General features: G+C 39.4%; 1 protein-coding gene across 4 annotated transcripts; it reads left to right on the top strand.

The window, feature by feature from the left end:
- The first annotated feature begins 1,044 nt into the window (after positions 1-1,044).
- Positions 1,045-26,792, top strand: ddx4 (DEAD (Asp-Glu-Ala-Asp) box polypeptide 4). 4 transcript variants are annotated; one of them, XM_054784091.1, is made up of 22 exons: positions 1,045-1,146; positions 2,806-2,848; positions 2,953-2,995; positions 5,204-5,257; positions 6,040-6,060; positions 6,126-6,188; positions 6,272-6,310; positions 6,378-6,404; positions 14,426-14,461; positions 14,531-14,557; positions 14,635-14,670; positions 14,737-14,781; positions 14,884-15,026; positions 15,121-15,273; positions 15,396-15,550; positions 19,643-19,772; positions 20,179-20,345; positions 25,413-25,558; positions 25,673-25,772; positions 25,852-26,122; positions 26,206-26,310; positions 26,386-26,792. In XM_054784091.1, the coding sequence occupies exons 2-22, from the start codon at positions 2,828-2,830 to the stop codon at positions 26,464-26,466; spliced, it is 1,863 nt and encodes a 620-aa protein (XP_054640066.1). In that variant the 5' UTR covers positions 1,045-1,146; positions 2,806-2,827; the 3' UTR covers positions 26,467-26,792. The 4 variants fall into 4 exon arrangements, with proteins under 4 accessions (XP_054640066.1, XP_054640085.1, XP_054640075.1 ...); XM_054784082.1 differs by having other exon boundaries at positions 1,084-1,146; positions 2,943-2,995; XM_054784110.1 differs by lacking the exon at positions 6,040-6,060.
- The last annotated feature ends 126 nt before the right edge of the window (positions 26,793-26,918 follow it).

Here is a 26,918-nt window from a genome sequence, read left to right as displayed (position 1 = left end):
AATGCTATCAATGTACCAAAAGGTAAAATACAATAGTGATATATTTCAATAAAATAAAAAATGTACTTATTGTTTGTGCAGACAGGGGCGGACTTACTATTAGGCAAACACAGGCAATTGCCTAAGGACCCAAGATTTCCAGTGGCCCCCAAACGTCACATAAAAACTGATTAATATTTTTTTTTCTTAAATTTTAAGTACACATTACTGTTTTAGTCTTATGTCAAAATGTGTAATTTATCATAAGCGCTTCGACTGTTTCCCCCTGCATTCTCATGCAATGGACTATTCCATGTGCATGTGCAGATTGATTCCTGAAGACTGGAGTGAAACATACTTGTTGGTGCTGTTTGCCGAAAACTGATGTGGAGTTACCCTAGTGGAGTGAGGAAGAGTAGAAGAACACACAAAAAAAAAATCAAAACTAATAATAATACAAATAAATGAAAATACTTGTCTGTACAGTACAAGGATGTGGAGGGCCCCAATGGCTGTGTTTGCCTTGGTCCCCCAAATAACTTAATAATCCCTGTGTGCAAAATATGAGGGATTGAATGTCCAAAACCTGGCCCGGGGAGAATGATACACAGTAAACATAATGACAATTGTGTTTTTGTTTTTCTATTTTTTGCCAGGGATATTATTTGATAGTTGGAGAATGATTTATTATTGTTATTGTTATTATTATTATTATTATTATTATTATTATTATTATTATTATTATTATTATTATTATTATTAATGTATTTGTTTATTATGCATTATTATTTATTTTATATTTATTACTAGACTTGTTATAGCTACATGTATAAGGGTCATAGCAGTGCGGTTCCCCATGAGAGAGATCTGGCAACTTATACATTTGAAATCAACAGTTTATAAATACATTATATCGATTGACGATATATATAAATTGTTAAAATGAACGCTCTAATAAATAAAAATCTGCAAAACAACAGAGAGTAAAATGGACCACCCTTTCTAATTGAATCATGTATGATTCACCGGGAGGCGTGAAACCCGCTGTTCTGGCAACCCACCAAAGCACAGCTGTCTGGCTGCGGGCTGATTGACCACACTTCAGCAGAGCAGCAGCAAACCTAGGCGACGTGCAAGTAAATCAATTGCTTGGGCAACGTTTTTACAGTATGTATACCTATAACTAAGCTGATTTGCTGTTAGTTTACGGGATTATTTACATTATATTTTATCCCGAAATTGATATAATTTTCCGTAAATTGTATTTCACAGTTTAGCTTTATGCTGTAGCTAATTTCCCTGGCGCCATGCGTTCAGCTAGCCATCTGTACAGACGCCATTTTTGTAAATTGTTTCCTTTTCGAAAAAGCACTAATGGTTCAAATGGTCGTTATAGGGTCTAGTTTTTTTTTTTTTTTCAAGTAGCATGCTTGTTGACGCGTGCTAGCTAGGTTTTATTTTCCTTTTGCTAGCCAGATCAAGGATGAATTTTTTCAGGGCTTGGGCGGATCGATCCAAATCTTGACAGTATCGATAGCAAGGAAGGGTAATATCAGATGACATCTCTGTGTAGATAACATAACAATATAAACAAAATTAACAATATAAAACTAAGATTGTGTAAGCAATCATATAATAGTTTACTGACAAACTCACCTCAGGGAATAAAAATTGTATGTAATGCTAGGGTATCAGGTGACGTTTAATTGACATTGTTACATTGGCTTATGTTCAACTTATATATTGTTTAATTGCTAAGAAGTAAGCTTTTTGGTCATCTTTGTTTTTTTTCTGTTTACAATCATGTTCAACAAATTAAAGGCAAGCTAATTCAATGATCTTGAACATTTTCTCACAAAAAGTAGCTTGAGTGTCCCAATACAACTCTTTCATTTACGATCTAATACGCATATGGCAGCTTTGAGTATCGGCCGATACCGATGTCAAACCGATAGCAGCATGATGCATGCATACTTTTATTGCTTATTTTGTAGTGTGCAATGTTAGAAAAGGATTGGTCAAGTCATATTACTCAAAAGGAGCACACTAATCAGCAACATTTGGTATGAAAAACATACACAATTATTTCTTTAAGCATCTGGGGTAGGGCCCAATGATTTCCACGTTAAAGGAATTGGCCATTAAAACCAAAATTTACTGTTAAACACGGATTCTCGTGGAAAGTGAAATGATGTCATTGTGACGAGAAGGAACGTTCATGTGAGGAAGTATTTTCTCAGCGGTCCGCTCAGTCGTGGCGGGATCTCATCACAATCACTAACTCCCTTCCCTAAATCACACCACAAATTTGTCTATAGCCATGTCAAATGATTAATCCTACCCTTAAAGTATTTTGCGCGCTCATTTTTACTAATTTTATTGCATCTTTTTATTGAATTACGGACCTGACTCAGAGGTTTGTTACAAAAGCCAAATAATATTGTTGGTCATGCTGTGTAATAAAAAGTAAAATCAGCAATACTTTGGTTGCATTATTTTTTTATGCTTTGAAGAGCTATTTTCATAACCAAATTCAATTCCACAAATTCATGTTTATAACAAAGCTTACTATTTAACAATGGATCAGATCGGCAAAACTATAAGACGTAAGACTATAAGACTTATTTGCCACAGACCAAGTAGGAGCATAAATGCGTTTTTTATTTTTGCTTTGTAAAATGCTCACAGCTTGCTGGCTGCTCTTTTCGGGCACTGTATTCACTACTAATTATTGTGAATAGACTCAATTCCAATCGTAGTATGTGCAGTTGATTTTTGACAAATGATGCCATTTTAAGGTAAATTCTTATTTTATATATTTTTCAGTTTTTTGGCAGCGGAACAAAAAATGGATGACTGGGATGAACAGGTGAGCTTGATAAAATCACAACCTTCAGTGAAATCTTTACTAACGGAGTCCAGCCTTAACGTTCACGTTGCAGTAATGTCTTGACTGATATCAGTGTTTTGCAGGGACCGGTGAACATCGTACCACCCAGCCACACGCTTGATCGTGGTAAGTTGACTGCTCTGCATTTATTGGGTCCACGGAATTGACCGAATTTGCTGTTCATCAGTGTTCATATTTTGATGCATGCAAATAATTTTATATTATAATTAAACATTTCCCGATTTCATTAATTTTGGAGGATCAGCCGATCCTTACATATGAAACTGATCTTATTCACTGACCTTATCTACCTCAGCATAGGTCTGAAAGTCAGCCACAGTCCTCATTTGCTCTGCCAGACTGACAGTTAACAATCATAATCAGAAAAAGTTTTATTGTCAGGTATAGTTCACACAATACAAGGACTTTCTTTTGGTGGGTTGGTGCAACAATCAAGTAAATAAAAAGTTTAAGCTACAAATATAATTATTATAAATATAAAAGATATAAAAATGATTACTTTTGTCTAGAAATCTGTCCTGTAAACAGTATCAATTAAGAGTCCAGGGTTATGATAGCACAGGTGTATCCAACTTGTACCACCATTATAGGTACTCTGACAAACTGAAAGGAGAGGTGAGCTTTTTGTGTTTAATGTGACTGGCAACATTTAAATAGTACTTAATTAAACAGCACATCTCCACTTGTCGTGCTCATTTGTCATTAAATACAGCCGTCTGAATTTAACACTTGTGAAGCAAATATTCTTTGGTGAACTACTCAACATCAGCTAGTGAGATACTGCGAGCTTACAAACTAAGAAATAGTGAAATGAGATTGAAACGTTCGCGATCACACACACTGGCATAGACATGCTTAACCTGCCCCAAGCTGTTGTCAATTGAGTGCACATTTTGTGGTAGTGCTGGTTAGATGAGGTCTTGTGAAGCGGCCAGGTCTCTGTGTTGCTCAATACTGGCAACTGCTGGATGTCGCAGGGTGCGCATCGCTGCTGTGACACATCAGGCACATCAATTCCGTCGATAGTTTCTAGGGGTACATGCTGCTCCCTTGCAATGCAGAGGGTGCACGTTCAATCCCAACCATAGAGAGTGTCTTTGATTTAAAAAAAAAAAAAAAAAAAAAAAAGGATGTTCATAATGGGCGATGGGGCGAGGCCCGTCTGAACCATAAAGTTCAAAGCCAAAATTTTGTCGCAGTCCACCCCGATTTATAGGCAAGATAGTCGAGATTCAAATTTGATGACTATACACAATAATATTTAAATGTTGTATTTTATGTTAATTCAAGTTTAGCTGTGATACCTTTAAATCATATAGTCAATAAATGATGACAATTTGTGTCGTAACGTGGAAATCCAAATGATTTCCATGAATGAATGAAATCCAAACCAATAGCAAATGTATGCGTATGTGTATTGCTGAGGTGCTTTTCTTTAGTAGGACACTTCTGTAAAACAAAATACATTTCACCTTCAGAAAATAAAACAAATCTTTTCAACCAGGAGTCACTGAAATGCAGATGAATCCCATCAAGAGATGAACTGTTTCAGAGGAACAGGATGAAGTAAGGAATTAAATGAAATAAAACCCAATGGCATATTTGCTGATATAAGATCAAAATGGTCCCACACGGCGAAAATCTTTCTTTTCTCTCAGTCTCCATGTTAAACAAGATTCAATGCAAGAATTGTGCTTCAAAAATGTGGTCTTATTGCTGAGACGTTGCACCCCGATGACAGAAGCCAGACTCATTTTATATAAACACAGTTTGGTGCCTCACAGACAGGCGAAACGGCAACTGTATCGGTCACGTGACTTTTTGTTAAAGCGATAGGCGCACGACACAGGGTTTCACTCTTTCCTAGGGGAAACCCTGAATAATATGTCAAATGCCCCCTTTTATGTGAAAGCACACTGAACACAAATCCGAGAACCTGACTTGGCCAAGTAAGTTGATAACCACCATTGCAGTACCGTTTGACTTTGTGTGGGGAATTTGAGCTGCATCTTGAGCACAAAGCCTGGGTTTGTTGAGCCACTCTCGCAGTATACCCCCCTGTTGTGCAAGTTTTGTTTGTTTTTAAAAAGTGAAAAATAGACTAAATGAACTGATATAATTTCGTAGTTTGTAGTACAATTTTCTAAACTTCATATATAGTTGAGAGAACTACCTCTTGTGCAGCTAAAACAATATTTGTATTGTTTCACAGGTATTGTTTAATGTTTATCAACAACATTTGATGTGTTTGTAGGCACACAAGGCAACAACTGGAAAGCAGACAACACTTGACATGTTATCTTTTCCCCAAAGGTCATGGTGGTCGAGGCAGAGGGAGAGGAAGAGGATTTAAGAGCTTTTCTTCAGGTGCAGCTGCTTGTCATGTTATCTAATGCTGCTGATGTGGTCTGATGAGAAGAATCCATGACGCTGTTCCTCACCCTAGTCAGTTCTGCCTGTGGTGAAGAACTTCAATTTGGAATTTAAGCAGTGGGAAGATCTGTCTAAAAGTGTTATATTAGTTAAGATCATTCTGTCTGCAAAATCCCCACAACTAAAATAAAAAAACATTTAAGACTACTCCTTTTCGGACATATGCGTGTTCGAAATAAATTCAACCAACCAACCAACCAAGATATTTTCTGCAACCGTAGTTAACCTCTGGAATTACATAACAGGCTAAGTATTTTAAAATCCCTTCTTAATTTGTGATGTCCTCCTCCGCTGACGTGTTAATGTATTCACTGAAGAGGTTTTAATGAATGATTTTTAAAAATATCTACTACTGCTATGTGTTTTGTCAAACGGGATCAAGTATCGGGGCTGTTAGGGAGGGAATATTTTCCCACTCTGTTGTAGATAAGAATATCCAGATCAGAATAAGAAAATATTTCCTTCTCAACAGTACAGTCACAGTCCTGTGAGCTAGCTTGTGAACCCAATATTGTGTATTGTTTCGTAAGCTGAGTGTATTGTGACACCCCTACATTGCAATGACAAAACGAGAAAATTGCCAAATTTAAAACAGCTTGGGGTTTAACCAGAACATATTGAATTAAGAAATGCATTTGGCAATAAATGTAGTTTCAGTGTATCAAATCTAGTTTATTTATGTAGTTTAAATTACTTTAATTTTCCTGTTCTTGCAGGTATTGAGGAGAAAGGGAACGGTACGCTTTTGCATCAACAAAAAAAAAATTGTATGGCAGTTGTGCTAATCTTTTAATGGCTTTAGAAATTAGCAGCCGGAACAACAGCAGAGACGAAACGGGTGATTTCAGAGGAAGAGGCGGCAGAGGTGAGACACTTTTCAAATGGGGAAAGTTCATTTGTGTTAATATTTTGTATTTCTTACGCCTGGTTTCCTGATCTGTGTTTCAGGCCGAGGCTTTGGTGGAGCTAATCAAAAACAATTCACTGGTGTGGTTTGCTTTATACTTCTTAATTTGCACAATATGATTTCATCTAAATATACTTAATTTCACAGGTGGAGTCTATGCAGCACAAGAAAATGGTAGGTTAATTACTGTATTGAGGATTGACTCATGTAAAATTATTAATACAACAGGATTATGTCTGTTCATTTAGTTTTTTCCCTAAACAAGAAGTTATGGAAGTCCAAAACTACTGAGAGACAGTGATAGTTGCTGCAGGAACATTTTACATTTATTTTTATTTAATGTTTATTTAACCCATTGGGTTTGTGTTCTCTTCTACGAGGTGATATGGCCAAGTGAAAAAAGCAGCACAGTAAAAAAAAAAAAAAAAATCCAAACCATTTAAGAACAGTAGGTAAAGATGAACTAAAACACGGATACGGTTCAAGGATTCCTGCTTTCTAGGAATTAAGATACAGCAAAAGCATTTGAATGATATAAGTTCCATTAGTGTCAGTTTGTAAAATATTCAATGTAAACTGTGCAGCAAAACTGAAGAGTGGAGTCCAAGCTCTGGGAACCTGTCACAAGAATGTAGGCATAATGATTATTGGTTGGTGATTTATTGTAGTTCCTAGAGCTAAAAGGTTCCTGTCGCCAGTGTCTTCCGTTTTGCACAGCAGCCGAGGTCACCAAAAAAGTTATATAAATTGTGCAATCTTTACATGAATATGACTACTTAAAAACATATTTTGTTATTAATTAAATGTTAAATTAAAATATTTTTATATGCATTTTTGTTAGACGCTCGTACAGACAATAAGAAAACATTTGAAAAAATTGAATGTACGCTAAGTCCCCAACCAACGAACACAATTGGTTCCAGACGACCGTTCGCAAGTCGATTTGTTCTTAAGTAAAAAAAAAAAAATTATTTGACCAATTATTTAGGTGCTACATGTACGTGTATACATATTAAGTATATGCGTATGTATGTAAATATGAGTTTGGATGCAGTAGTAATATTAAACGAGGATCATTAATGAAAAAACAATAACAAAAGTGATATAATAATACGTAATGATAAATGTTATTTACCTTTGAAGAGGAGTGGTCGAGCATACGTCGGTGGTGGAGGAGGAGTTATTGAAAAAGGGCGACAAGTTGTTGTCGTTAGACTCTTCTAAAAGAGGTAGTGTTCTGTGGGTGGTGTAGAATTAAGCAGGCCTATTAACGCTTTGTAAACTTTAATCACACCCTCTGTCCAGGTTGCATCATACAACTCTTAGCCTTTCTCTCTCCTCTTCCTGTTCTCCCTCTGTTGGTCCCATTAGCAGTGTCACAGTGCCCTCTACTCGTCAAGCATGTAGCATTATAAATATGGAGTTCCAGTACTACAAGGCAAAATACATGAAAAAATAGACCAGTCGGCTTGTGTTCGTATATCTCCAAATGTCGGATGTTAGTAAGTTGGGGACTTACACGTTCTCGCACCTAAAAGATGAGTCCTCCAATTTTCATCAACTATGAGAGACAAAATGAGGGGGAAAAAAATCCAGAAAATCACTGTCTGCAAATAAATTCTTTAAAAATCAAATTATGATGGAAAATAAGTATTTGGTCACCTACAAACAAGCACGATTTCTGTCTCTCACAGACCTGTAACATCTTCTTTAAGAGGCTCCTCTGCATTCCACTTGTTACGTGTATTAATGGCACATATTTGAACTCATTATCAGTTTAAAAGACACCTGACTGCAACCTCAGACAGTCAGACTCCAAACTCCACTATGACCAAGATCAAAGAGCTGTCAAAGGACACCAGAAACAAAACTGTAGACCTGCACTAGGCTGGGAAGACTGAATCTGCAATAGGTAAACATCTCTGTGTGAAGAAATCAACTGTGGGAGGAATTATTAGAAAATGGAAGACATACAAGACCACTGATAATCTCCCTCGATCTGGGGCTCCACGCAAGAAATGATCACAACAACGGCGAGCAAAAATCCCAGAACAACATGAGGGGACCTAATGAATGACCTGCAGAGAGCTGGGACCAAAGGCTACCATCAGTAACACACTATGCCGCCAGGGACTCAAATCCTGCAGTGCCAGACGTGTCCCCCTGCTTAAGCCAGTACATGTCCAGGCTTGTCTGAAGTTTGCTAGAGAGTATTTGGATGATCCAGAAGAGGATTGGGAGAATATGATATGGTCAGATTAAACCAAAATAGAATGTTTTTGTAGAAACTCAACTTGTCATGTTTGGAGGAAAAACAATGCTGAGTTGAATCCAAAGAACACCATACCTACTGTGAAGCATGGGGGTGGAAAAATTATACTTTGGGACTATTTTTCTGCAAAGGGACCAGGACGACCGATCCGTGTAAAAGAAAGGATGAATGGGGCCATGTATTGTGCAATTTTGAGTGAAAACCTCATTCCATCAGCAAGGGCATTGAAGATGAAACGTGGCTGGGTCTTTCAGCATGATAATGATCCCAAACACACCGCCCAGGCAACCAAGGAGTGGCTTCGTAAGAACCATTTGAAGGTCCTGGAGTAGCCTAGCCAGTCTCCAGATTTCAACCCCATAGAAAATCTTTGGAGGGAGTTGAAAGTCTGTGTTGCCCAGCGACAGCCTTAAAACATCACTGCTGTAGAGGAGATCTGCATGGAGGAATGGGCCAAAATACCAGCAACAGTGTGTGGAAAACCTTGTGAAGAATTACTGAAAATGTTTGACCTCTGTCATTGCCAACTAAGGGTATATATATCAAAGTATTGAGATGAACATTTCTTATTGACCAAATACTTATTTTCCACCATAAATTGCAAATAAATTCTTTAAAAATCAGACAATGTGATTTTCTGGATTTTTTTTCTAATTTTCTCTCTCATAGTTGAGGTATACCTATGATTAAAATTGGAGACCTCATCTTTTAAGTGGGAGAACGTGCACGATTGGTGGCTGACGATACTTTTTTGCTCCACTGTAGGTATTATATGTTGATGAACAGTTATGTTGCACAACCAAGTACCTTTGACAGGCCTCTGATTGGCCTATATGCGAATGCCCGCTAGTGAATTTTTTTATGTGCCTGGACTTTGAGCCCAGGCAATACAGTCATCCCTCATTTACCGTGGTAAGTTGGTTCCAGGCCTGACAGCAATAAATTAATTTCCACAAAGTAGGATTCAATATTAATAAACTGAATGTTTTTGTAGTTGGGGCGTAGAAGACATTTGAAAAACTTTAAAAATTAAAATTTTAACCATTATTAGAGCCCTGTAGACATGAAATAACGCCGCTATATTCACCTTTACACTCTATTCTTTTACACCACATTGTGCAACTGTCAGGTGCAGGCTACGGGGTCACTGGAGGGACACGAGACAGCTGCCGTTGTAAACCTGGCATGCTACCGACCTAAGCTAGTTAGCCTCCAGTTTGTTTGTTCTAAACTTTCGAAAGGGTTTCAAACGGAGTGGGGAAGAATGACAACGAAAGAAGTCAAAAACATACCACTTCCATACAGAATGGGAGAACCTTTTTCACTATCGTGTTTGACATGCAGCCATGTAGCGTGGGACTGTCAACAGAGATGGAGTCAGCAGTTTCAGAGATGGCCATTTCTCCTCCGTCCCCCTCCAAAATAGTACTGAAGCTGCGAGGTAATATGAACACCTTTTCTGTTCTGCAATGAGAGCGTCTTCTCTGGAGTTCAACATCTTGTGGGTCCCTTGCAAAACGAGGAGTTGATGCCACACCGGAATTGATCACAGGGTGAAAACGATGTAAACAGATACAGACAGAACCACGTGACACACCAAAACTATAGAAGAAAGCATGCATGCACATGAAGTCCATCTTCCGCTTGTCCGAGATGATGACCAAGTGGAATTACTTTGGAGAGTCATGATTATATGATTTTAAAAAATTAGGAGAATGTCGACTGGGAGTCATTCAAGGTAAATATTTAAATTTGTTGACTTTTCGGCAGCAGTACACAACTAGTCACTTGATTGCAACAGGACAGCGACATTGTTTTCAGAAAGTTGTGTTTTACTTTCCCCACGGCAATGACAAGGTGGCATTGTCAGATTTTCCCACGCTGGAAGGCGTTTTAACAAAAAAATGTTACATGCTCAACTCTGAAGAGCTATAAAACCAGGGGGTGGCCCAGAGCAGCTCCTGAAAAGACCTGCTCAGGTGTGGAACCATCACCAGATAGTCAACTCTAGTGGTAACACCTGCTCTCTTCGAAGTTGTCGAAAAACTGACCATTTCACATTTTCATAAGCCTTCTCTAAATCATTTGGTGTTAATTGGCAGACAGTCCTATACATGTGCTTTATTGACCAGCGGGAACTTGTTGGCACTTCATCTCAATCCTGAACTCTTAACAATGGTTTTCTTGGTGTGGCCCTTGGTGTGATCATGAACAAGCTTTCCCACCAAAATCAGAATCTCATTTCCAATTCCAACCTTGTTCAATTCTATAATCTTTCCCCTGAAGTCCTTTTGAGTGCTCATTGTTCTTACCCATTGTGATGGCAAGGTTTGAATGGAAGAAACTTTCTGTGACAGGTGTCGCATCATAATGAGTTTAGATAAGGTGTTTCCTAAAGGGGTGGGACTGCACTTTGTTTGTAGGGCTGTACACCCCTTAGCACTTACTCCTTACCCCTTGATTTAAGGAGAATGTGCAAAACATAGGGATAAGGATATATATTGGGATTCAGCCTAAATCTACCATTTATTAATTTATTATTGTTAAGGAATAAACTACCCACATCAACAGGAGCTCGCACTAATCACATTGGTAAAGCTACTTACCCAGGGATGGCATTGCTTTGGTGGTGAGTTTTTGTCTCATAACGTGACAGTTGTGGATTCGATCCTCCATCCCCGTGACCAAGTCTCCTTGTATCCTTGAGCTAAATATTGAACCCCTAGTGTTGCATCATCAGGTTAATGAGGTGAAGTGCAATACAAATGAAAAGCCCATTTAACGTTTACCCCAACTGCCCGGCCTGTGCATTATAGCTGCTGCCCAACAGAATAGCATCCACCATAATTCAGTCAAACTTTTCTTGCAGTAATTTTGTTTTAATGTTTTTTACTTCAAATAATGCATCTTTGAGGACCTCGTAGACTTAATATATTGTATCTAATGTGTTGGTCATATTAAAATTGTTCATTATGCGTTTAAAGAAAAGAGCATAAACTCTAAAAATAGTTTAAAATTGTAATTGCAACATTGGGTATAAAAGAAAAAAAAGTCATAATTTTACACTTTTCCCAAGTCCCAATGTCCTGCGACTCTCTTACCTCTTAAATGCTGCACAGAAACACACCACAACTAAACAATATCACATCATTAGATTATACCATTTATTCCTGACTAAAAAAAGTGTTTTTTTTTTCTATTTTTCTTTTTTTTTTTTTTTTTGTGGCCTGCATAGTGATCACCTCGATGTTAGTGTGTCTCAACCAGAGAGGAGTGTCAGTTGTTGCAGTGGCAGGGACACATATGTATACATGATTATCATGATACATTAAGTCAAACAACAAACCTTTGCCTAACCTTAGTGGTTAGCAAACAGCTGAAATTGTTGCTAGTTAGCCAACAATCCAAATAGCTTAAAATTTAGGTCTGGTAACAATAGCTCAATGGAATATTGTTACAGCATTTAACAAATTAAAGAATGTAATGAATTTAGCTCGACAAACCTTGCGGATATGGTCGTAAATGCTTCTGGCTAGTGCTGAGTTTCCCTTGCATGTCTAGATACATCAATAAGAGCCTGTATGTTGCAGTATGTTGTTTGAGTTCTATAACTCTTAATGATTGTATAGTGAGGTTGAGAACAGCTGTGGACTTTTCAAATATGACTGATGAAATATGTGTATATGTAGATGTCCAATCACAAATGTTCAGTGCTGCAAACCCTGCTCAAAAATTCCTGTAATATCCTCTAATATAAGACCCATCAAGCCACGAAAATGACCGGGAACTTCATTTTGACCCCAATTCACGTGAGACGGTGACCCAAATAAGGTTGAACAGCATGAGCACAATGTTGACAATGAAAAAGTAAACTAAATTAACTAAACACGTCTTGTGATTGAACACAAAATCTAGCTTTTTAATAAAAAAAAAAGGAACATTTCTCTTACTAAACACCGTTTTCCCCACAAGCTCAGCTCAGGATGGTGGTGAACGAGGTGGTGGCTGTGAACAACGTTCCCTCTAAGCTGCGCGTTGATTTTGCTTTCTCAGAGCACAGCAAGTCCTCGTAGCGCAACAAAATATAATCCAACCTGAACTGGAAAATAAAATAATTTTTTCTGCAGTGCAATTCCGTGAGTGACGGGCGACAACAAGCAGTAACAACACCTTGACTAACACTGTCCAGCCAACGATGAGATCCCGTTTGTACGTACAGTCAAACCTGTCTTAGTGGCTACCTTTATAGAACGGCCACCTGCCTATAGCGGCCACTGACAGATCCCACCCTGCAGGATGTAAAGTCCTGCAGTGTTCTCCGCTGTTAATAAAGCAATTAAAGTGCATCGGGGACGTGAGTCTCTCCTTCCCCACAACAAGCGGCATTACAGTATTGACCAGTGCATATAGTCTCACACCAGGAAATAAACGGTGTCACTTGTTACAGGCATTGGCTGGACAGCTATGTAGTGGGGCTTGTTTAACCTTTGCCTTGTGGGCAAGCAGGAAGGAGAGACTAGACTGGAGGTGTGTGTGTGTTCTGAGCTGCTCTCTGGTGGCCGCACTCAATAAATAAAGTTGGCAGAAGCAACAGGAGAAGTTTCCTTCGTTGCTGGAGTCAAGTCGCCCTTACTGCGGTTTGAAGCTGAATAACACTGACAAGTTAACACACGGTAGTAGCGAACGGAAAAGACGGCTTTTTTTGGGTTGAATACAGAAGATGAGGAGTTTGATGGATTTGTGGATGAGGATTGATCAAAAATAACATTAGTACATTCTAAAATACTTCAATTAAGTACAACCGAACTCAGTTTTGCCCCCGCTGCTTTTTAAAAACATACGATAGCATGCATGCTAGCATGGTATTAGCGTGCAGGCAGTATTGTATTGTATTGTAGCGTCGCTGGGAGCACGTCCTGTTCCCAGCCTACTTTGCGGTAATGTTTTGGTGCAAATGCTCTTAAAGTTACATGTTTGACCAGGCAATAGCAAACTCAAAAGAAGACGGCTTTTTTTATGTCGAACAACTGACAGTTTGTGTGGATCTTGTGAATGATTGTGACTGAGCTAGGACTCAGTAATTAAAGTCTACACACGACGGCTTCATTGATTGAAAAACGAAACTTTTTCGTGCATGAAGCTTCTACTTGAGTTGGTAATTTGGCCGCTATATGCGGTCAGATATTGACCAAGGGAGACAAAATGCGTGGCCGCTGGCCGCGTTGGACAGGTGACTGCTATACACAGGGTCTATAACATGTAAATTTGCTGGGGGGGATTTTTCAGTGGCTGCTATAGGGAGGTGGCTGTTCTATAACGGTGGCCGCTAAGACAGGTTTGGCTGTATTTTCTTCTTCTGTGACCTCAATCCTCGTGCGAGGAGCGTCTCATGGATGACGTGAAATGGTCATCCAACACACTGAGGAGGAACGCTGAAAGACGTTTATAGTGGCTATATTTTAATACTTGTTTTTTTTTTTATTGACGTGGCAGGGTATCGATAAGCCATTGTAAGGTTAAATATCACTGTAGTTTGATACATCGATATTTCGTCACACTCTAATTGTATACAGTATATTGCAATAACCATATATGCTTCTATAAGATTTCATATCAGGCTTATATGTTCGAAAGTGATATTTACTGGGAAGCACTTTTTTTGGTATACTTGTGCTAATGAATGAGGTTTGTTAATGACCTGTTAACTTGCAGATTTGTAACACTTGAATGCAACATATATTTGAGTACAGTGTATGTCTCTTGGTTAAACCTTAAATTAATTGGAATAACAACATACACTTAATGGAAAAGAAAGTAGGTGATTCATGAGGAAAACGTACTGGACTATGCTTTGACAAATACACCACAAGCATTGTAGAATGTTATGTGACAACACTAAACTCATTTGACATGTTCTGACCAGGCTTTAGAGGAGGAAGAAGAGGAGGCCACACTGAAGGTATTTGCTTATTGTTATTGACGTATCTCCTGTTCAATTTGAAATGTAGACTAAATCTTTGATTTGAAGGTGTTGGCAGAGGTGGCTTTGGAGGAGGTAAATGACAAATCTCTAGAACTTGTTTTTCGAAGCTATGTATATTTTGATTTTAGAATTGGGTCTTATACCTGTAGGATATCGTGGAAAGGATGAGGAAATCTTCCCCAGAGGTGATGGTATTTTTTTTTTAATTGAATCATGCCATAGATATGTCTGACATTTATATCTTAATACAGGGGATGCCGATGCTAAAGATCAAGAAAACCAGGAGAGTACTGCCCGTAAGTCGAGGGGAACTGCATTGTTCAGAAGATATTCAGCATGATTGGCTTGAGTTTGTTCCACCCCAAAGCGTAATTAATTTCTTTGTTTGAAATCTACAGGACCAAAAGTCACCTATGTTCCTCCAGCCCTTCCTGAAGATGAGGACTCAGTGTTTGCGCACTATCAGCAAGGCATTAATTTCGATAAGTATGACGACATCATGGTAGACGTGAGTGGGAGCAATGCACCGCCTTCCATAATGGTGAGATCTTTTGACTCTCCTTAATGCAACCAGCCGATTTATAAAAAAAAAAAAAAAATCTATTTTATAATGGATGATCTTGTTTTTATTTTAGACTTTTGATGAGGCGGCCTTTTGTGAGTCCCTGAGAAAAAATGTTAGTAAAGCTGGCTATTCAAAGCCAACCCCAGTTCAGAAGCATGGCATCCCAATCATCTCTGCTGGTCGAGATCTCATGGCCTGTGCTCAGACTGGATCTGGAAAAACGGTGAGGAATTAATTTAAGTTGGACAAAACTAAGTGGCACGACTGTATGAGGTTCATTTTCAGCCACATTTGTAGTTTTCGGTAGTACTTTGTGACACCCATTCCAATGTGTGTGTTCCCTAGGCTGCATTCCTACTTCCAATTCTGCAGCAGCTCATGGCTGACGGTGTCGCTGCCAGCAGCTTCAGTGAGCTACAAGAGCCAGAGGCAATCATTGTTGCTCCAACCAGGGAGCTCATCAACCAGATTTACTTGGAGGCCAGGAAATTTGCTTACGGGTATTTGTATATTTACATTTCATTTGAGCCTACGCACAGAAGATATGCTTCAAGTGAACCTTAACCCTTGTTTTCACCAAGCAATACAGTTCAGTTTTGTTTGCTCCCAATGAGACATTACTTTAGATTACATTACCTTAACACTGTATGTAGTCAGCCATGGCATGTCTGACATGATAAATATGAAAATGAACATGAAAATAAGTTCTCCCATTCCGTGTAGAAGTGGTACGTTTTTGGATTCTTTCTTTGCCACAAATTTGTAGTGTGCTTTGCTTTGCTGAAGCTGTAGTCCTGGCTAACCTCCACACTTCAGATGTTCCATCTAACGTAACCTCTACACCTTACTCTTCCCCTTTGCCTGTCAAATGAAAATATGTATATACATTTAGTGCATTAGCATAGAATTTGATAATATAGTTACCCATTTTAAGATAAAAAAAGTGACTGCATTAGGCTGAAAGTGGTAATACATGGCCTAATGTGAGGCGTTTTTGTTTTTCTGTCATTTTTAACAAAATATGTTACTGAACAATTAATTTCCCATTTCTTAGTATTACTCTAAAACAGGCTTCAAATTACACAAAGGTAAAACATTCCCTAAAACAGGTGGGTTGATTGGCCCTGCCAACAAGGTGTCCCTCTTTTTTTTTTTTTTTTTTTTTTTTTTTAAATGTGCCGATTTTATTATTATTGGTTATTTTTTGGGTCCGCAAAGCATGCTGGGGAACAGGAAGTGCTCCCAGCAATGCTACAATATGCTAGCATGCATGCATGCATGCATGCATCGTATGTTTTTAAAAAGCCAGCGGGAGCAAAACCGAGTTCATTTGTACTTTATTGAAGTATTTAACAATGTACTCACATTATTTTTGATCAATCCTCATCCACAAATCCATCAAAGTCCTCATCTTCTGTATCCCAAATGAACAGCGGGGCAAGTTCTCCATCAAACACGCCAGGTTCCCTCTAGTCATTGTCAGTCAGTCTCGTTGCCGTGCGGCGCCTCAGAAATAATGCTGGCTTTTGCGAAAGATCGAACAACCGTGCATCAGATACGTTAGCCCAAGCATCCACAATCCATTCACAAATTGTGGCGTAATTCGCACGGCGCTGAATCACGGAGCTCACATACAGTGCAGAGAGATGAGGGAGATACAGCACAAATCCATTTTTTATCGATATGAACGATATGGTTGTTTTTTATATTGTGCCTAAAGTAAATATCAGTATATTAAAAATATTGATATATTGCCAAGCGCTACTTGTTTGGGTAATACGAATATCCCACATGGGAAATTAATTGTTTGGTAATATATTTAGTTCAAAATAACACAATAACAATTTCAATCTTTTTGTTATAGAAATCTGTCCTGTATAACCTGTATAAATTCCGAGTCCAAGGTTATGATAGGACAACTTGCAGCACTATTCAAACTACTTTGACAAAAATAAAGTAGAGGTGAGCTATTTGTGTTTTATGCGACTTCCAACATTTCAGTGGGCCTTTCATTTATAAAGCACATTTCCACTCAGTGTGCTCCTCTGTCATTATGTAAATCATGTTTGAATAGAACACTTATCCAAACATGACACCTGTTTTAATGACAAAGGAGCACACTACTATTACTACTACTACTACTACTACTACTACTACTACTACAACAAAGTGCAAGTCAGCACAAGACGTGTTGCGTATCTGGTCAGACATACGCAAGTGCCTGCCAGACAAAGTGATTCTGGTGCATGCTTATCAAAATAAAGGGAATTGAAACATTTTTGACATTTTAAATAATTTTCAAACTAATTGTCATCAATATGTGCGTAAATAATAAGCTATATATGTTTCTAACATATATATCCATTTTGTACAATACAATATATTAAAATTGTTTTCAAGTTTTGAAAAAACTTACATTTTTAAGGTGTGGCGGCTTTTATTTTGTAGTGGCGGGCCGCCACGATTAATTGCACGTAGCGGAAACCCTGTCTAAACCTGATGATATACAGTACTATATGTTCTCAAAGCTTCACAAATTGCTTCCTGTTGGCAAAGTAGATTTTTCACCCAGTTCAAAACCACCCCCCTATGCCATACTGTTTAATTTTTGCTAATTGAGATATTATTTGTATCGAATGATTTTGTCAGAGCCATAAATAGCTGTGATTTAAATTAGTGCCATCGATGTTGAAATGTTTGCTCTATATGCGTAATGACTCTCCGAGAGTAATTTTTTGGTTTATAAATTTGTCCAACCTGTTGTTGAATCATTTCCAAATAATTTGGGAACATTTATGGAGGGAAGGAAACTGGTGTATAGTTTGTGAATTGGTGTTTCTTTACTTCAGCTAATTTCATTTTGTCTGGGAATTTTCCTGATCGAGAATTTTTTTTGCACATGAATGGTTCTGAGGCTTTTGAACAACCTTTTTTTAAAAAAAAAAAAAAAAAAAAAACATTTCGTTAGTCTGTCAGATGCTTATTTGTGTGGGCTTTTGCTTCTTATTTCCCTGTTGCAGTGCTCTTTTGTATCTGCTTTACCTCACTCCTTTGTTCCAGGTTCTCTTTCTGAATGCCCTTCTGTAATTCATTCAGCTCCTTCTTAAGCTCTTCTGAAAACTCTTGACATCTCCCTTGTCTCTCTTTGCATGTCTGTGTCAAACTGATGGCATCAACAAGCAGTCCTGTTGTTGTGGGCAAGATATGTTGTCAGGAAAGCTCCAAATTAGTTCAGAACTTGGACAGCATTGCGGCGCTCGGGCAGGGAACATCTTCTCCTCTACAGGAAGGGACATAGACATACAGTCAAACCTGTCTTAGCGGCCACCTGTATATAACGGACGCCTGCCTATAGCGGCCACTGAAAAATCCCCCACTGAAAATTTACGTGTTATAGACCCTGTGTATAGCGGTCACCTGTCTAATGCGGCCAGCGGCCACCCATTTTGTATCCCTTGGTCAATATCTAACCGCATATAGCAGCCAAAATGCCGACTAAAGCAGAAGCTTCATGCACGAAAAAGTTTTGTTTTTTAATCAATGAAGCCGTCGTGGTTAGACTTTAATTACTGAGTCCTAGCTCAGTCACAATCATTCACAAGATCCACACAAACTGTCAGTTGTTTGACATTTAAAAAAAAGCCGTCTTTGGAGCTTGTTGCAGACAGTGACACCGTTTATTTCCTGGTGTAAGACAATGTGCACTGGTCAATACTGTAATGCCCCTTGTTGTGGGGAAGGAGAGACTCACGTCGCCGATGCACTTTAATCGCTTTATTAACAGAGGAGAACACTGCAGGACTTTACATCCACGCCAACATAAACACACTTCCCAACTCTCTCGACACTCACAGCTAGCACTCAGCCTAGCTCTCCTGATCGTGACGTCGCACCATCACTTCCTGATGAACTAAAGCTGTAATGACACTCTGCCGTATATATAGTAGCACATCTTTGTTTTGTGGGTTGTGTAGAATAACAAGCCTAGTTCTTTACAACTTTTATTCGCAGTCCCACAGTACCCTCTACTGGTCAACATGTAACAGTATAATTATATGTATCTGCAAACACAACAATTTTCTAATCACAGACATGTTAATATGTGCGTGCACAAATTCTAAATGGCCGCCAACTTGTCTATAACGGCCACCTGCCTATAGCGGCCACTTTTACCGTTTCCCTTTGGTGGCCGCGATAGACAGGTTTGACTATTAACTTTGCAAATATGATGAAAGCATGTAGAGTAAAGCTTAAAAATCTGATTTGATCGGAATGACCTGAAATGTGAACAAAGCCAAAGAGAGTGGTCATTATCTACTAGCAACAGGTGCTACAGTACAATGAAAGGATGTCAAAATGGGCCTGGAACACTAGCCAACAAAATAACTACTTAAATACCATTACAAACGGTCACTCTAGTTGGCCATACAGTATATAGAAAGTTTGTAAATTTTGAAAATTCACAAAGGAGGTTGAATAATTTTGAGTGCATCTTCATCTGTGTTCACATACTGTTTTTGGGAAAAAAATACAAATTGCTTTATTTTGGACAGCTGAACAAAAATACCCTGACTTCATCTTTTCTGTTCTAGGACATGTGTGCGTCCAGTGGTGGTTTATGGTGGCGTAAACACTGGGTTTCAGATCAGGGAAATCGCTAAGGGATGCAACATACTGTGTGGAACACCAGGGAGATTGTTGGATGTGATTGGAAGAGGAAAGGTAAGTTACCCCTCCAAAAAGTTTCACTCGAAGCTGATGACAATTAAAATGTACCATCTTTAGCGATGGTAATTGAAACAGTGGAACTAAACTAATCAAATTTTAATTTCCTCATTTTTGAAAAATTCCTATCCAGCCCCCCACCCTCGCCACCAAAGATTTGTGCAGAACTTAATGTGAAAGAGCCATAAAACTACGTTACTAAACTGCATTAATGTAAATCTACCACATTTTCCAGCTCTGTCAAGCTGCATGTGACATACATGTACTGTAAATACAGTATGTCACCACAGAGCACATGAAACGCTGGGACTTGGATAACAATTGCCTTGAGAAAAATGCAGTGTGCTCCTGTAAATATGGCCCATGTTTATAAAAATGAGAATGTTTTGCATATTGGTTTCAGATAGGGCTCAGCAAGCTGCGGTATCTGGTACTGGATGAGGGTGACAGGATGTTGGATATGGGCTTTGAGCCTGACATGCGCCGTTTGGTTGGTTCGCCTGGGATGCCACCTAGAGAGAACCGCCAAACTTTGCTCTTCAGCGCTACCTTCCCTGAAGACATCCAGAGGTCTGTTTCCGAGCTAAAAATTTTCCCATAAATGTATGAGAAGTGAGCTGGGTTGTTCATTGTACCCCACCGGGGGAAAGGTGTGGATTCATAGTGTGTTCAGCCCACCTGGTCACAGATTTTGTTTGGATCAGATTTAGTACTTTTTGTAAAAGTATATAAGATTTCAACACTGGCCAAATTTTAAAATGTGTACGTTTTTCTCAAAAATGTAATGTCATTCAAAATACATTTGCATTTGAGTTTAATTTGAACAGCTAGTGGCAGGAGCATGACTGTCAGAAATGTCTGGATGAAAAGATTATAATGGACAAACATACCTGAGAGGCTGAATAGGCTAAATGTACATAGGGAGCCAGCAAGTCCAGTCAGCCAGTTCCCTAAGCACCTGATCTGATTCCACATCACTGAATCCATTGAATTCATCCATGGCGTTGCTATCCTAGAGCGCCCTTTCGCGGCTGTTGGCAGCAATGTTCACTCCTTGTTTCATGACAATCAGTATAAATAACTAGGGCTGCAACTAATGATTATTTTAATAACTGATTAATCGGTTGATTCTTTTTTTTTGACTAATCGATGAATCTGGAAAAAAAAACAACACATTTTTAATTTCCGCCTCTTAGCAGCAATCCCTTTAGGAATGCATGAATGGACTTTTTCCCTCCCCAAAATCATAGCAAAGAGGGCGAGGAGGGGGAGTTTCTCAGACACCGAAATTTAAGTAGAGAAGGATAAACAATCATCTGACAAACACTCTACTGCACTCACTGGCACAGACTGCTACATGTGCATCACCAATAAATAAAGAAATAACAATCTTTTCGGGGCAGGCTTTGCATTTGGCATCAACTCGTCAGCTCTTGTGGGGAGGGGCGATGCCTTGTTTGATGATGGAGTTGTGAAGCACGTGGCAAGATGATATGGCCGGCCTGCACTGGACAGGCACAGCCATAGCTGATCTCCCACTAGGTTTTGTGTACGCATGCATTTTTCTCCATACAAGTGGATAAATCCCATACTTTATGTGGAAATGTTGTGACACACGCCCTACGCACACATCCCTGCAGTGATTTGCTTCTCAAGATATCAGAAAGATGCAAAAATGTTGATTGCTCTTTTCCAAAGTCAAAGCTGATGTGTGTGACTATCTTGTTTTGCCCGAAACACAAAGATAATAGGTCTGCTTTCATGGATGACTAAGGAAATTTTCAAAAGTCACATTTGGGAGGCTGAAATCAGGATATTTACATTACATTTTTAAATGAAACGACAAAGAACTCTTTGCCGTGAATGCCTGGCATCATGTTTGGAGGAACATTTTAAAACTTTGGATAAAACTTCATGTTGTCATTATGGGCTGTTGTGTAGAATTTTGTGGAAAAAATCTGAATTTATTAAATTTTGGAATAAGGCTGTTACATAAACTATGGAAAACGGAAAGTGCTGTGATATTTTCCGAATGCACTGCATTTTATAGAGCAGGGTATTTGAGTACAATTAAGGCCTCAAATCAATATCACAATAAATTGGGCAGTTTTACCTCGTTAGCGATAAATGCACAATAAATTCCCAACCGCTATTTATCTTTGCCATCTGAAAATCATTACAAGAAATGCAAATTAACTACCTTTCGTTGATTTATTGACCAAATGGCACACATTACTTTCAATGAAATATAATGCATGTAATGGGACGTACCTATTCCGCCTATTAAGCCTTCTAAAAAAACTCCAAAACACGCCAACAACGCTCTATTTACATAATGCGCTTTGGTTTGTTATGACAGTTTTCATACTCTCTTTGCATTTCATGTTCTTTTGCTCAACATCATCTTTGTGGAACCCAAAATAAATCTCCCTGGGACTGCGGTCCACAAATATGAATATATCGTACATACCCTGGCATACTACATCCTGTACACACATGTACTAAGTTACACATAGTCACATAACATGACTGACATCACATTTCATGCAATTACGTTTTACTAATGGCCACTTATCATACTGCACAAGAAGAACAGCGTTGATATCAACGCAACTTACCACAACCATGTCAGATAATATATTCCAATAATACCATTTAAAAATATAGTGACTTTCGAATTTTTCTAACAATTCTATTCAATTCCAGACATTCCATTGCCATGTTATTTTCCTATATGTGTGTGCCATGTTGGCTGTAGAAATTGGATAGATAACATCATCAAAATAATCATTTACACAAAGAAAAGAGAATTTCACATGTTCTTGTAGCCATGTGACCATCTATTTGTGACATCAAATAAAGCATGGAATCCTTTAAAACTGCTACCAACAGCCAACTAATCATGGTTTACTATAGTGATGTTTTTGTTATTTTCTTGTTCTATATTTGTGAATTGTCAATTTTGCATTATTGGCCTGATGTACACTACAGTACATCCATCTATTTTCTATGCCACTTATCCTCATTAGTGTTGCGGGGGAATGGGTGAGACTTTGGGCGAGAGGCGGGGTAAACCATAGACTGGTCGCACATATAGACAACCATTCACACTCGTGTTCATACTCACATTCATACCTATGGACAATTTAGAGTCACCGATTAACCTAACATGCATGTTTTTGGAGGAAATGTGGGAGGAAACTGTAGCAGCCGGAGAAAACCCACGCACGCACGAGGAGAACATGCAAACTCCACATAGAGATGCCCAACGGAGATTCGAATACCGTATTTTCACGACCACAAGGCGCACTTAAAAGTCTTCAATTTTGTCCAAAATGGGCGGGGCGCCTTATAATGCGGAGCGCCGTATGTGTGTACCGAGTTCCAAAATCTGTAAGAAAATCTGTAAGCGTTGCTGCGTGACTTTTATGAGCTCTCCGCTCGACTGACTGGGAGCCTGCCGACACGCTGCTTGTGTAGAGGAAAGGAAAGGTGGACGTGACTGAGGACGCTAAAGGCACGCCCCAGTAGTTACAGTATGTTAGTATATTTTTATTATGAAATGGCGCCATCTATCCATCCAACTACATCACAAACATGGACGACGTGCCGCTCACTTTCCACACCCTGGTGAACCACACTGTAGAGAAGACCAGCACAGTAGCGATACACACAACGCGACACGAGAAGTCGGCTTTTACTGTTGTGCTTGGTTGCCATGGTAATGGACAGAAACTGCTACCTGTGGTAGACGCTGACGCTGCCTAAAGAAAAGTTTCCAGCCGGACCAAAGCGGCTAGAAGGAGAAAATGGCTGAGTGAAGTGTACGGAAAGAAACCGGATGTTTTTTCACACGCGTCACCACAAATGAACCTGGAGTTTAACATCATTCCGGGAGGCTTGACGAGGGAACTCCTACCGCTGGACATCGGTGTAAACACGGCGTTTAAAGTTATGTTGCGAGCGCCGTGGGAGCGATAGATGACAGCTAGCGAACACTGGAATGCAGCGCCGTGCTAGTTTCGCCACAATTTGTGAATGGATGTAAACACGGCGTTTAAAGTTACATTGTAAGTGGCGTGGGAGCGATGGATGACAGCTAGCGAACACAGCTTCACTAATGGACTGTGGATGCTTGGGCTAACGTGTCTGATGCACTGTTCGAGCTTTCACAAAAGCCAGCATCATTTCTGAGGCGCCGCACGGCAACGAGACTGACTGACAACGACGACAGGGAACCTGGCGTGTTTGATGGAGAACTTGCCCCGCTCTTCATTTGGGATATAAAAGATGAGGACTTTGATGGATTTGTGGATTAGGATTTATCAAAAATAACGTGAGTACATTGTGAAATACTTCAATAAAGTACAACCCAACTCAGTTTTGCTCTCGCTGGCTTTTTAAAAACATACAATAGCAAGCATGCTCGCGTATTGTCGCGTCGTTCCCCGGCGTGCTTTGCGGTTGTGTTTTGGTGCGTCGCTGGGGAGCACTTTCTGTTCCCCAGCGTGCTTTGCGGTTGTGTTTTGGTACAAATGCTCTTAAAGTTACATGTTTGAGCTACATAGTTGTTAGTTGTTGTTCTGCAAAAATAGAGGTAATGTCTCGTCTGTGTTTGCGTTGCTGTGTGATGTTTATAGTTGTGCACCATGACTTAGACTGTTGTGTTGAGTGATGACCATCCTGATTTCAAGTGGGCTTGTTAAGTCGGTATGTGTTACCATGCATACATGCGCCCAATAGCACGGTGCGCCTTGTGTATGTGTGAAATACAAAAATAGCACCTGTAGCTGTGACTGCGCCTTTTAATACGGTGCGCTTTATGGTCGTGAAAATACGGTATATACAGATGCACCCAAATGTTTCTTTACTTTCATTCACTTTGTATGGACTTATTTCAGGAGCAAAATGCGAATGAAAGGGTTGAAAAACGTATGCTCTTTTTATTTTTTTCTACAGTTTAGCCGCATATGCAAGTGAAATGCTGGCACTGTACGGCCACTTCTCTACATTTGAACCATCCGCCGTTCCGTCATTGTCCATTTCCCTTCTTGTTCAGGCTGGATGGGTGGAATCACGTGACTACACATGCTGTACCCCGTCTTAAAGGGGAACGAACATAGCATACCAGCACACAGTCAAAACAGACAAAAAAGACTTATTTTCTTTTTTATTAAAACAGTGAATTTATTGACATGGGCAAAATGATGTCGGTTATTGTGGTTAATTTTGGCAACAGTAAAGTTTCAGTTTATTGACCAGGCCTAGTAGAATGTAAATGTTTTACTATTGTAGCAGTTTGTAGTATTCAACTACTGCATCATACTGAGGACTGTTATGTTTAAAAACATGTATTTCCTAATTTAGCTACACAAGAATTGTCTGTTGTCAGTATGATACATTCCAGTGGTACACCGCTGCACACTGCAATACACGAGAATAAACATATTGTTAAATTAATACCTCACTGACAATGTGTAAGAAGAAAAGCAAATCTGATTTGCTGAACATCTATATTAGTAGGCCTACATGTTTTTCCCCCCATACAAGTGTCCTAAAGAATTGAAGGATGCCTCGTGGGATACAGTGTGGTTATCTGCAATCATGCATTGTCATTTTTAATTCTATGGGTAACAGGTTAGCTGCTGACTTCCTCAAGTTGGACTATTTGTTCTTGGCTGTTGGTGTGGTGGGTGGGGCCTGTAGTGATGTGGAGCAGACATTTCTCCAAGTCACCAAGTTCTCAAAGAGGGAGCAACTTCTTGACCTTCTTAAGACCACCGGTAAAACCAAATGTCAAATTGAGAATGCATTACATTGTTGTGTTCAACCAGAGTTGTCATTTCTGCAAGTCACCAGTTAATAATCTTGGTGGGAGTGACTGTTGGTGTTTGCAGGAAAGGAACGTACAATGGTGTTTGTGGAGACAAAGAGGCAAGCTGATTTCATTGCCACTTTCTTATGCCAAGAGAAGGTTCCAACAACCAGTATTCATGGGTAAGCATCACTGCTGTTGGCTTAGTTATATAGAAATTCTTCTCACTTTCAGTGCAACCTGTAATGTGTTGTGTGGCAGTGATCGGGAGCAACGGGAACGAGAGCAGGCCTTGACAGACTTCAGGACTGGCAAGTGTCCTGTCCTTGTGGCAACTTCGGTTGCTGCCCGTGGCCTGGACATTCCAGATGTGCAGCATGTGGTGAACTTTGACCTCCCCAACAACATAGATGAATATGTTCACCGAATCGGCAGAACTGGCCGCTGTGGGAATATTGGCAGGGCTGTGTCTTTCTATGACTCAGATGCTGATGGTCAGCTGGCTGGCTCTTTAGTCAAAGTCCTGTCCAAGGTTTGAACACCTCCTGGGTTGCACCCTTATGACTACTTGAATGACCTACTTGAAAATGGTACTTGGATTGTTTATTTTGACAGGCCCAACAAGAAGTGCCGTCATGGCTGGAGGAGTCTGCATTCAGTGGCTGTACAACCAGTTTCAACCTGCCCAGCAAGAACTTTGCCTCCTCAGACTCTAGGAAGGTTGTCTAATGTGGTACTTCTTTTTTTTAAAGGTAATTTCAGAATACTCACACTTTCTCTCTTGATTGTATTCAGACTACACTGGCAGGATGTGTGACAAGCCAGCCACCAGCTCAGGTTGCAGCCCATGATGATGATGATGATGATTGGGAGTAGGGAGAGCACCCCTGGCAAGCACTTCATTTGTGGCTTGAATGTTTGAGCAGTGCACAGCATGTCGTTTTATCACCACATTTTTGTTTGAAGTGTGGAAGTAAACATCTCAGACCAGACAAGGTTTATGTCTGTGAAGATGTTAAAATATTTGTGTTGCATAGTGTTTATCTACAGGATGTGAAAGTATTGCATTTATTATTTTATAAAGGCTTTATTCAGCATTTCAACTAGGAACATGGTAATATGTTGGGATATAATGAGAGAAATTAAGAGTGCCTTATCGTTTTGTTTTCTACTTTGATGACCAATAAATATGTTCAAAGCAAGCTAAGTGAATTATTACTGGTAAGTCCACAGGTAAGTATTGACACAAGTTATGAGGGCAGTCTCGATGTGGAGCAGGTTCAAGACCACCTGAACTAGGAAAGAAACCTTGACCACAACAAAGAACC

The sequence above is a fragment of the Dunckerocampus dactyliophorus genome, chromosome 1 (genome assembly GCF_027744805.1).
Source record: "Dunckerocampus dactyliophorus isolate RoL2022-P2 chromosome 1, RoL_Ddac_1.1, whole genome shotgun sequence".
Classification (NCBI taxonomy): domain Eukaryota; kingdom Metazoa; phylum Chordata; class Actinopteri; order Syngnathiformes; family Syngnathidae; genus Dunckerocampus; species Dunckerocampus dactyliophorus.
This window is presented reverse-complemented; position numbering and strand designations above follow the sequence as displayed.